Below are 13,169 nucleotides of genomic sequence, written 5' to 3'. Positions count from 1 at the left end.
TTCAACTCCAGTCGGCCCCAGAGTTTAAATATTGTTACATTGAATTGTTCTATGTATGTTAGTAAAACTTTTTTTTGGTCCATATGTGTAAGCTTTACTCAAGATTTATCCTATAGAATGCAAATCACTCGACTAGAAGTTATGAGGCAAGTAAAGGACTGATTTTAGTATTTTAAAATATAGTATGGGAACAACAACAAAACACCATATTCAAGTGTACAATACATGTATATACAAAGCATGGTAAATACATGTATATCAAAGTGTTTTGAATATGTATAACAATATATAAATTTTGGCTAGCAGGGAGTACAAATGTACAGTACTTCAAACATGCCAGATTATTTGTACCCGGTACATAATACACTAATATAATTTTTACAGAGCTTAAAATAATTTGGCATTTTTTCGGTTCTTCATTTCAATTTATATATACTGCTACAGCCTTGACAATTGGTTTTAAATTTCCTAAGCATTTTTTTTGCCATGTAACTTCCAATTTTCTGTCATTTTTGTTAATGAAGTGTAAAATTGAGATGGAAAATGTCCTAGAGACATTTTTTCATGGCATATTTTTTGCAGTGGTCATTTTCATTTTCACAATTACCAGGTTTGCTGCTGAGTATATTATTACAAATTATTTCTAAACATGATTTTGAATATGTGGTAATAGATAAAACAGTCTATTAAATATTAATAAAATGTGTACAAACAAATTTAGGAGACCCTGCCTCCAAACATAATTAGGCTTGATACTAAAAGGGCAATAAAATAACAACAGGGCTTGAATTTAAAAGTGGCCATGCCGCAAATTGCCGCAGTGACCTAGTCATATACCCCGATGCCCTGAAAATCATTTAGCAAGTTACTAATTGGCCATCATACTCGAACACGATCAGTCTAAGTCAAATGGCCGTGCCCTCTAATTTTCCAAAATTCGAGGCCTGTAGCAAAAACATTTTTGAAAACAAATTACAAAATGTTCACTCCAAGTATAACTATTCCATGGTTTTCCATTTCAATATTTTAAAATGGTATATGGAAGCAAATAAAACATCCATTCCAAACAAGTGCACAGTGTATATGAAAAAGGTAACATGCTAATAAATCATGAACTTGAACAAGTAGCAAAATAGGCCAGAATTGACCATAACAATACAAAAATGACAAATGATAAAAGAACACTCTTCACACTCCAAATGAAATGGAAAAAGAGTGGGATGCCTTTTGTTGATATATACCCTTCTAAAAAGGTTAAGGACCACTTTATCCAACACATTACAAATAATGACGATTCAAACAAATGACATCATACTCGGCAGACTTTCAGTTCAAAGAGCAAGAATTGAAAAGCAAAGAGTTGAATCATGCACATCCATCTCCTGATGATGCTCTAGCATGCTCTTCACTTTACTGGCTGCCATTTTGTTTCTCAGTTTTAATGTGGTATTACGAATCTCATGCTAATGAAACTTCTGCATTATCATTTAGTGTGCATCTGTTAAAGTGACTGTAAACAAACAAACAAAAACCTGTTTCCCCTATTTTTGTCAATTAAAAAACCCCATTATACCCATTTTAAGATGTGATCCTCAACTTAATTTGAAGAGTATATATTCAGTACATGAAAAGTTCTTAACAAAATTACATCCATACAAAAATACAAGATAATTTTCTTAAACTTAAAAAGTTAATGTGAATAAATCAACATTCATGATTGATGTACAAATGGACATAAAAAGGTAAAGATACTGATCAAAATATTTTGGCCGTATTGTGATTAGAATTATACCAGAAATAAATAGAAGGGAGAGGGCGAGTGATAGTACATGGGCATTTTGTGTCCAAAGTTAACTATCATTTCTATACCTCAGTATATACCTTTGATCACCATGTGTTAAAAGTACTGTAAACATGTAGATAATTAATTAGTCTAAAACCTAGTACTCTTAGGACACAGAAAATGGATGCGACATTTACAAGGTATTTGTACTAATTTATACAGATAGCAGACCCATATCCAAACAGGTGTGCAATCAGTGTGTATACCCCACCCATGCCCCAATTAAAAAATATTTTCAAAATACCATTTTTTAAGTTTTTAAATTTTTTTAAAAGACTATTAATTTTATGTACTTTTGAAAGTCCACTTTCCTTGAAAACAAAAAGCATTCTTCACCTCATGGACCTATCCACAAGAACTGTGTACATGCCTCAATAGTCTTGGATTAACCAATGTTTAATAGTCATATTTAAATTATATATCATGATGGATATATTTTTTTTTTAAGTGCCAATGAACCTCCTGAATATTTATCTCTGGAATAATGCTAGTTTTAACATTCTGGAACAACTCTTTTTAACAGGCATAATTAGCACAACAATAATGGTTAATGATTTGGAATTGCAGGACTCTGGGAAGCAGATAGGTTATATAAAGCTTAACAAGGGTAAATCTATTCCTGGGCTTGCAGGAACACATCTTCTGCTTCAGCTATAACACCGTCTGGGCTGGCAAGTTCAACCTGAAAGAAACATAATAAAATATATTAACACAATTAACATTAATTAATGAAAATAGTGAATGAATGAATGAATGTTTAACGACACCCCAGCACAAAAATACACATCAGCTATTGGGTGTCACAAATGGTAAATGCCTACACAACAGTTTATAAATAACAGAATCGTTTGATTACCTTCGATCGTCTGGTTTCAGTCAAATTCGAAAATTTACGACCCCCTAGCAAATTTGTATTTGGCTGGGGAAAAATTACAACCACTGTCAGTTTTTGAAAAATAATTGAATTGAAATGTCGTAATTACAGAGGAAATATGTTACATGTAATAATTTAAAAAAAACATTTGATTAATTAGAAGTGGTTTTTTTACATAACTGTAACCTTAAAAAATATAGCAAATTGTGTGTGTGTGGGAGTGAGAGAGAGTATTTTATGTTTTTTCCTAAATCGTCACATTATTGTAACAAAAACAATAATGAATGGCTGAAAAAAGTAACATTTTGATGGTTGGTTGGCGAAAAGAAAACCAAATACAGAATACTTTGTTAGTGTTTAAAAAAAATTAAAAACTGCAAAACCAACAGCTGCAACTAGTAAGATTAATGGGTTCTGTACAACACATCTGGCCTGAGGTATAGGCTATATAGTGTTATGTACAATACTGATCGACCTCAGGAGGTATAGGCTATATAGTGTGTTATGCACAATACTGATCGACGTCAGGAGGTATAGGCTATATAGTGTGTTATGCACAATACTGATCGACCTCGGGAGGTATAGGCTATATAGTATGTTATGTACAATACTGACCTCAGGAGGTATAGGCTATATAGTGTGTTATGCACAATATTGATCGACGTCAGGAGGTATAGGCTATATAGTATGTTATGTACAATACTGACCTCAGGAGGTATAGGCTATATAGTATGTTATGTACAATACTGACCTCAGGAGGTATAGGCTATATAGTGTGTTATGCACAATACTGATCGACGTCAGGAGGTATAGGCTATATAGTGTGTTATGTACAATACTGATCGACCTCAGGAGGTATAGGCTATATAGTGTGTTATGCACAATACTGATCGATGTCAGGAGGTATAGGCTATATAGTGTGTTATGTACAATACTGACCACAGGAGGTATAGGCTATATAGTGTGTTATGTACAATACTGACCACAGGAGGTATAGCCTATATAGTGTGTTATGTACAATACTGACCATAGTGCTATATAGTGTGTTATGTACAATACTGACCACAGGAGGTATAGGCTATATAGTGTGTTATGTACAATACTGATCGACCTCAGGAGGTATAGGCTATATAGTGTGTTATGCACAATACTGATCGATGTCAGGAGGTATAGGCTATATAGTGTGTTATGTACAATACTGACCACAGGAGGTATAGGCTATATAGTGTGTTATGTACAATACTGACCACAGGAGGTATAGCCTATATAGTGTGTTATGTACAATACTGACCACAGGAGGTATAGGCTATATAGTGTGTTATGTACAATACTGACCACAGGAGGTATAGGCTATATAGTGTGTTATGCACAATATTGATCAACGTCAGGAGGTATAGGCTATATAGTGTGTTATGTACAATACTGACCTCAGGAGGTATAGGCTATATAGTGTGTTATGTACAATACTGATCGACCTCAGGAGGTATAGGCGGGAGGTATATAGTGTGTTATGCACAATACTGATCGACGTCAGGAGGGCTATATAGTGGTTATGTACAATATAGGTATAGGCTATATAGTGTGTTATGTACAATACTGATCGACCTCGGGAGGTATAGGCTACATAGTGTGTTATGTACAATACTCACCTCAGGAGGTACAGGATATATAGTGTGCTATATACAATGCTAACCTGAGGTATCCTATACAATGAGTTCTGTATAACACTAACCTGAGGTATAGGATATACAGTGGGTTCTGTATAACACTAACCTGAGGTATAGGATATATAATGGGTTCTGTACAATGCTAACCTGAGGAATAGGATATTAATGGGTTCTGTACAATGCTAACCTGAGGTATAGGATATATAATGGGTTCTGTATAACACTAACCTGAGGTATAGGATATATAATGGGTTCTGTACAATGCTAACCTGAGGTATAGGATATATAATGGGTTCTGTACAGTGCTAACCTGAGGTATAGGATATATAATGGGTTCTGTATAACACTAACCTGAGGTATAGAATATATAATGGGTTCTGTACAATGCTAACCTGAGGTATAGGATATATAATGGGTTCTGTACAATGCTAACCTGAGATATAGGATATATAATGGGTTCTGTATAACACTAACCTGAGGTATAGGATATATAATGGGTTCTGTACAATGCTAACCTGAGGTATAGAATATATAATGGGTTCTGTACAATGCTAACCTGAGATATAGGATATATAATGGGTTCTGTATAACACTAACCTGAGGTATAGGATATATAATGGGTTCAGTACAATGCTAACCTGAGGTATAGGATATATAGTTGATTCTGGGGCGGTTTCTCGATTGAAGTCCTTCATTGTGCCGCACTTTGCAGTGTTGTCCACCCAAACTCCTTCAAACAGCTGACCCGTGTCGAGGTAGTAATACTTCCCGGGACCATTCTTCTTACCATTCTTCCACGATCCTTCATACCGATTCTCATTCACTGGTTTTTTAAAATAAATACATATTGTAAAACAAAGGAAGTTTGCAACTTACAGACTTCTGCAAATTCAAAATATGCATAATCTGAAAAACTATTATTCCCCAAAAATTGCATATTACCCAGTAACCTATTTTGGATTGGATACGTTTTACTATTTTTAAATGGATAAAAATTAAATTATAAATTGTTAGGACTGATCACTTAGTAAAGTTCACCTGAACTGCAAACCCCCCACCACCACCACCAAAAAAAGAAGTTTGGTTTGTTTAACGACACCACTAGAGCACATTGATTTATTAATCATAAGCTATTGGATGTCATACAGTTGGTAATTTTGACATATACATGTAGTTTTAGAAAGAAAACCCACATTTTTCCATTAGTAGCATGGGATCTTTTATATGCACCACCCACAAACAGGATAGCACATACCACAGCATTTGATATACCAGTCATGGTGCACTGGCTGGAACAATTTCATAACCAATGCACAAACAAAACAATCCTTTATGCAATTTATGGCAACCTACATAATATTAATATTGCAATTTTGTTATTAGAAATTCTTTTTGCATTTTTGCACCATCACTTTTTGTTTTAATCAGTGCCTTACAAGATGTATATCAAAATTATTTTAATGGTGACACATGGTTTAGGGTATCAGAAAAGGCAGAAAGCACGAATTGACAGGGAGCTGGCAACAAATTCCACTCAAAATACACAATATGTTTCCTGATAAAAAGTGGCACAAGCAGCTTTTGCTTTCCATCTTGGGTTTGAGTAAAGATATATCCAGAATTCATAATTTTTATGAGTGATAATAAAAATCATTTTAAGTTTTTATATGAATTTATTTTGTTAAAAAAACACAAAAATTACATTATTAGTCTGTTAACCATTAAGATTACTACCCATCTGACAAATTCAGACAACCAAATCTGATTAAAAATCCAATAAATATCCAACTCCACCACTCCCACCCCCCACCCAAAAAAAATAAAATAAAATAAAACTGGACAAACCTCAAAACAAGAGACAAAAATATTTGGGGTAATATATGAGCTGGGCTGCAAAAGAACTTTCAGCATGTATTTCCATGGTTAGAACAAGAAGTCCTGTAGTTTCAAGATTTTGAGTAGGACAACCAATATGACAGTCCTCCATGATATGAATAATATCATTAACACATTTTGCAGAAACAAAGATCACACTCTTATTTGTTTTCTATATACTTCATCTGCATCCCATAGATGTTTGGTAGGATTGCCAATGTGAATAGCTATTGGTTTTATTGCCATTCTGATATTTTCTTTCAAAACCTCTAATTTCAGGCAAAATTAGTCTGACCCCTAAAATAACTAGAGCCTATATGTAACAGATAAGTCAGCCTCCACTGGGTTGATTTGGACCAGAGACCCTCTGTATGAGAGTGTGCCCTCTACTGAGCTAATGGGGAAATTCACACTATCTACTTCCAGGAGCATTTTATTTCAACACAATACATACATGTATATGAAAGGTCCACTGGAAGAACCTATGATGTTCAAATAGATAGTCAGTGGTTGTGTATGTCAAGGTCACAATGACACACTAAATTAAAAACCTATAATTATGGTAGGCCATTAAAATATGTTTGTATACTATGCTTTCCTAGGTATAAATATTCCACGATTGCATAAATATTCCACAATTGCAGAGTTGTAAACTTTAAAATCCAAAAATATCACCTAACCATAAATGTGACATCACAGATATTCCTGTGGACCCTTCATATGCTCATGGCTGTCAAGTGAATAAATGAATGCATACCTAGCCTAAGCATTCCTTGTCCACTTCGCTCATCATCAAACCACTCTCCTTCATAGATGGTTCCATCTTCAAAGTACATCCGTCCCCATCCACTGCGCTTATCAGCATACCATTCGCCCTCATAGTACTTTTCATTGGCATAGAACTGTGTACCATAACCCTGTGAGGTTAAAAGTGACATCCTTTCTAATACTTTAAATATATCAGGTACATTTATAAAATTAGAGATAACACTTTAAAAAGGTGTTAGAATTTATCTCTTAAAACAGCTGACCACTTAATGCACATGGTTTAAGCTGTCATTGAAGGGTGGGATGTAGCCCAGTGGCAAAGCACTTGCCTGATGCATGGTCAGTCTAGGATCGATCCCCATCAGTGGGACCATTGGGCTATTTCTCAGAGTCATTCCAGCTAGTGCACCATGACTAGTATATTAAAAACTGTCATATGTGCTATCCTGTCTGTGGGATGGTGTATACAAAAGATCCCTTGCTTCTAATGAAAAAATGTAGCAGGTTTCCTATCTAAGACTATATGTTAAAATACCAAATGTTTGACATCCAATAGCTGATGATTAATAAATCAATGTACTCTAGTGTTGTCACTGAACAAAATACAGTTTGTTTTATCTAAGGCTTGAAAATTTATAAAGTACTCAAAATACACAATATGCTTCATAATAAACAACTTCCCAAATTGCTTTCCATCTTATTTTTCATAGTGCTTTAGATACATTGAGAATTTTTGATTTTCAGAAGCGATACAATAAATCTTATGTTTTATCCATATCTGTCTCAAGTTTTCCACACCACTGCTGATAAGTCGAATTTTGAGATTATTTTCTAGAACTGTTTCCCAATTTTTATCATTCACTTCAATCTTAAAACATGAGAAGAAAAGACTGCTTCCCACACCACAAAATGAATGTTCAACCTTTGCATTCAACAAATGTAAATTATAGCTGAATTTGGCCTCAAAAAGAAAGAAAGAAAGAAAGACGTTTTATTTAACGACACACTTAACACATTTTATTTACGGTTATATGGCATCAGACATATGGTTAAGAACCACACAAATATTGAGAGAGGAAACCCACTGTCGCCACTTCATGGGCTACTCTTTCCGATTTGCAGCAAGGGATCTTTTATATGCACCATCCCACAGACAGGGTAGTACATACCACGGCATTTGATATACCAGTCATGGTGCACTGGCTAGAACAAGAAATAGCCCAATGGGCTCACTGATGGGGATCGATTTCACACCGACCACGCATCGAGCGAACACTGTACCATTGGCCCCCCAAAAAGCCTATTTCATAATAAGCTAACACATGAACTAAAATGTTTAATTCGCCCTTACTTTATGGTAGTTTGTTGACCAAAACATTGAATTTGGCTACGATGATCAATTTATTTTAAACAATATTCAAGGAAAGAGACATAGAGAGGGGAGACGGGGAGAGAACAGATAATAATAATGAGTTTCAAAACACTGTTGTCAATGTACCGGGTAGCCTGAATGGATTTGAAAACAGTAATATTTTCTGTTCAATTACAAAAGTGTCACGAGTTTGCTGTTTTCGACTAACATAACCTGTTTAACAATTAAAACGATTTATTGAATACATTTTCTTGTATCTTTATATTTTTAATTGATTACGCCGACATACATGTCTCATGTCATTCTTCCAGCCACCAGAATATCCTTTCGTGTAGCCTCCTTTACCGTCAGGCAAACTGTACGTTCCAAAACCACTTCGCTTGCCTCTCTTCCAATCTCCATCGTAAATAGCACCATCCTTCTTCCATTTGTACGTACCTTTTCCTGTTTGATGGAACAAGAAAAATAATGTTTCTTTACAAATATCTCAACATATTCTTCAGTGAGTGCTTATACAATAATTGTTACTAGAGAATCCATAAACAGACAAATGATACAAAGCCTGGATATTAAAGTTGGGTTTTTTTGTGTGTGTGTTTTTTTTTTTTAAATTTTCATCCTAGTTGTGATGATTTCATGGTCAAGTTAAAACCATGTTTGTTGTTGTGCTCTTTACTGTGGTCGGTGATAACATGCAATAAAAATAAGACATGGAAAAGGCTGGAATTCCATTGTCAATCATCCATTATAACAATTTAACACCAACTGATCAACTTTTCACTGTAAAATCAGTTTGATTATATTTGAACTTTAACAATGTATGACCATTTACATGTAATAGTGTCAATTGGACTATGTTGGGTATATAGGCTAATGTTTAAATAAAGAGATCCTTCCTCAAAAACATATCCAGCTGCTTTTTCTTGGTGGGGCTCATTAATGTTTTAATAGGGGACATAACTAATTAAAGCACATGCACAACAGCAGGTTTCAGCATTTCTATGACACTGACATAGGAAGTGTGGAGGGGAGGCAAGGGGGCATGTGCTCCTCCCCACTTTTCTTGATCCAGTAGCAGCAGGGATGGTTTATATATATATATATATATATATATATATATATATATATATATATATATATATGTGTGTGTGTGTGTGTGTGTGTGTGTGTGCGTGCTAACTTTACTACAGACATAAATGTATAAATATCGTCCCGTAACCTGATTACATCAGTAACATAAATATTTTCGTCTTCAACCTTTGAGAGCCCATAATATACTAGTCTGGTTGTATAATTTCAAAATGAACATATTGTAGGAAAAAAAGTAAAGGAAATGTTTTCTGAATCAGTACACCCCATAGTGTACTAGAAAAAATATCCCGATGTCTGGCACTTGAGGAATTTATTTTACAGCAATCGCACACACATTTTAAACAATTGAGATCGAATATTAAAAAAATAATAAGAATAAAAGTTTTTATTCATATACATTTAAGAAAAAAGAAAGATTAAGAACAAAAATATTATTGTATGGATGTTCTTTTTGCTGGGGGTTTTAGGTTGAATTACGAGGATAGTTTAAATTACTTATATATTTATCAATTTCATTTAATATGTATTTAATTATTAAGATAAATCATTTAATAATTATTTTACGCACCTAAATGTGCAAACATTTTTTTAGCGGTTTCGAAGGAAGAAATGTAGGCAACATTTGATTAAAACTCACAATTTTCTTCATATATCAAAACTTTTAGTTTTGTCAACTTAAAGTTTGACAGTAGCATGGACTGTAATTCATATTACCATGTACTAAGTATATTTTTCGTATATGTAGCTACATTAGTTTTAATGGAAGTATACATGTTCTGGAATGGGAAGGAAGCTGACAACGTAATTCTCAAAATTAGATGCTTTACTTAGTACAAAGTAGATCATAACTATCCCAACTAAAAAATATAAAATTCAGTTGTTATTTTATTCTATTTTAAATCAAATAAATATATTTTTAAATACTTTATCTTGATAATTAATATTTAAAAACTAAATTATCTAAATAAATTTGTTAAATGTATTATCCCGTTATTATTATAAAATGTTTCATTTTTAAGTAGCCTTGCAAAAGAACAGTAGGCCTACCCTCAAACCAGAGGTGTAGTTGGGGGGGGGGGGGGTGTGCACAGGTCCATGCCTTCCCCATCAGACTTAGGGTATTTTACTGTATTAAATTTTATATATTGTACATACATATATATATACAGTGTCCCCTCCCCCTAAAATCCTGGCTACTCCAGTGCCGCAAGCGCATTTGTTTGTCGTTTTTAATTAAAATACAATACATTTTTATTTTTTTATTTTTTTGTTTTGATTTATATGAATCATATAATCATTTTTTCTGAAATGAAAATGGGTTACATACGTAAATTTATGGTAGGACTTTCCTTTGGCACTGTTACGTATAAAGAACATTATAAATACTTATCATAAATAGAGTTAGGGCTAGTGACAGTGCCAACGGAAAGTTCTTCCAAACCTAATGTTCCTGGACTAATAATGGAAGCTTTTTCCTTGTACAAACCGTGTTTTAAGTTATCAAGCCATTCTCCAGTATATTGATCGCCATTCACAGAATATACTGTGTGTCGTATGCCTCTTTTTTGTGCTAAATAATCCCAGTCTTTCCACAGTGGCTCATGGAGTTTCGGTTGCTTTAGATGAGGCATACTATACCTCTTTCCAACTGTCGAATGCAATCAAATCTACCCTAAATCATATCAGTCACTCTACCCCCCGAAACCCATTGATATGTTGGTTGCTAGGTTTCAGGGAAACACTCCTAGGGGAGGTAACTCTTGGAATCGGGGAAATAACATTTAATAATATATGGGATGTACCAAAGGTTCGTTTTATTAACAGATGTTTATTAAATGTTTTCATTCTCTCAAATTCGATATACGCAGAGTAAATGGGTAATTAATATAAATTAGTATATTTAACGGAGTTGAGTTTTGCAACGGTGATGACTGTACAGTGTATGCCTACTGTACAATGGCGTAGGCGGCGCGCGTTTGAGTGTGTGTGTGTGTGTAAAAAGGGGAGGGGGGGATGTAACCTTTTCAACTTATTTTCGTGCTTATATCCAATTAAGGTTCAAGCACGCTGTTCTGGGCACACATCTCAGCTATCTGGGTTGTCTGTCCAGGACAGTGGGTTAGTTGTTAGTTGTCAGTTGGTTAGTGAGAGAGCAGAGGGTGTAGTGGCCTTACACCTACCCACTAAGCCCTTAAGAACTCACTCTGGGTTGCGAACCCTATACCAACCAGCGTGTAGTCCGATGGCTTAACCACTGCGCCACCGAGGCCGGTTGGCATGTAACCATACGCACTCCAATAATGAATTACATCTCATTTTCTCCATAGCACCGTATATATTTTCCTGTGGCTGGAACGACAAATATCCCAATGGGCCTACCGACGGGGATCGTTCCACACTGACCACGAATCGAGCGAGCCCCTTACCACTGGGCTACGTACCCCCACCCCCCACCCCCACCCCTAACAGAGTACTCGGGATAACTTCAGACGAACGCTCGTTTGATATATCTATAATAGCGACTTACATATTACCCCAAGTAAACGATAGATGATATAATATTAACTGTAGTGGAAACCTGTGAAGAAATATATTATCTTTTTAAAATGTATAAAATAACTTATTTATTTACTTACGTTACGGTAAATGGAACGCAGTAGTGAAATACGGGGCGATAATTATGTAAACAAAACTACAAATGTGACGATGGAGTTACTGATCTTGGTTTACAATCCCGATTGCCTGTTTGTTAAATGTTTGCTTCATAAATGGCACAAAATAGAATATAGGCTACAGTCGCATATAAAATCCATAGGGCTTATTAACAACAACAAAAAGTAATTGGGCTTATTAATTATACAGAATGGCAATTATATAAATAATAATAATAAAATTATTATTATTAATATTTAAACAAAAACGAGAAAAAACCCACACCCAAAACCTGGGCCTCGTTCCACGAAGCGATCTTAGCGCTAAGATCACCTTAAGTGTATATAGTCGTTATACACTTATGGGGATCTTAGGGCTAAGATCGCTTCGTGAAACAGGGCCCATAAATAGGAATTTCATAGTTTATGCGGCGGTAAAATAGGCTTCTCTTTTCATTGTAGGGGCCTAAAATATACACCTGTACTGCAACTAATCTGCCAAAACTCGTATTAGGATGAAATTGTTAACGTGATTCAAACCTATTAGAATACCTACCTCTTACCCTTAACCACTGCACCCAAGAACAGCAGTTGTTTTGTTTATTTATCTGGAACACTAGAAATCGTATGTTAATGGAAAACTTTATCAAAAGAGATTCTCTTTTCCATGGAGACAACAGATAGCTTAAAAGGAAATTTTAAGAGGTTTGAAACCACACCCATGGTCGACACCTGCGCCCATGACAGGCGTATGGTACCATATCTCGTTTTGAATATGCTATGACCTGACACCCAGGCATAGAGCAAACAGAAGCTCAAATAATACCAGATTATTTTAAAAAGGGGTTGGGGGACTTAGATCTAATGTTAAATAGTTTCCGCTTCATCTTTGAACTATATTTTATTTATACATGTATTTAACAAAACCTGCAGAATGTTGGAAACTCAACAGATATCCGATATCAGCAAACTGGTGTTTGTGTCAACAAGGTGGAGGAAAATATGAAGTCCAATTCTTCTGAGGCGG

General features: G+C 34.8%; 1 protein-coding gene across 1 annotated transcript; it reads right to left on the bottom strand.

The window, feature by feature from the left end:
* Nucleotides 1-209: 209 nt before the first annotated feature.
* On the bottom strand, nucleotides 210-11,219 carry LOC121367983 (MORN repeat-containing protein 3-like). Its single transcript, XM_041492458.1, has 5 exons — nucleotides 10,978-11,219; nucleotides 8,689-8,843; nucleotides 7,017-7,176; nucleotides 5,023-5,207; nucleotides 210-2,525 (listed from the first exon to the last, which is right to left on the bottom strand). Exons 1-5 carry the CDS (start codon nucleotides 11,120-11,122, stop codon nucleotides 2,457-2,459), a joined length of 714 nt encoding a protein of 237 aa, XP_041348392.1. The 5' UTR covers nucleotides 11,123-11,219; the 3' UTR covers nucleotides 210-2,456.
* Between the last annotated feature and the right edge of the window lie 1,950 nt (nucleotides 11,220-13,169).

This window comes from Gigantopelta aegis, chromosome 3 (assembly GCF_016097555.1).
Source record: "Gigantopelta aegis isolate Gae_Host chromosome 3, Gae_host_genome, whole genome shotgun sequence".
Classification (NCBI taxonomy): domain Eukaryota; kingdom Metazoa; phylum Mollusca; class Gastropoda; order Neomphalida; family Peltospiridae; genus Gigantopelta; species Gigantopelta aegis.
The sequence above is the reverse complement of the archived record's forward strand: the minus strand, read 5'-3'. Positions and strand labels throughout refer to the sequence as shown.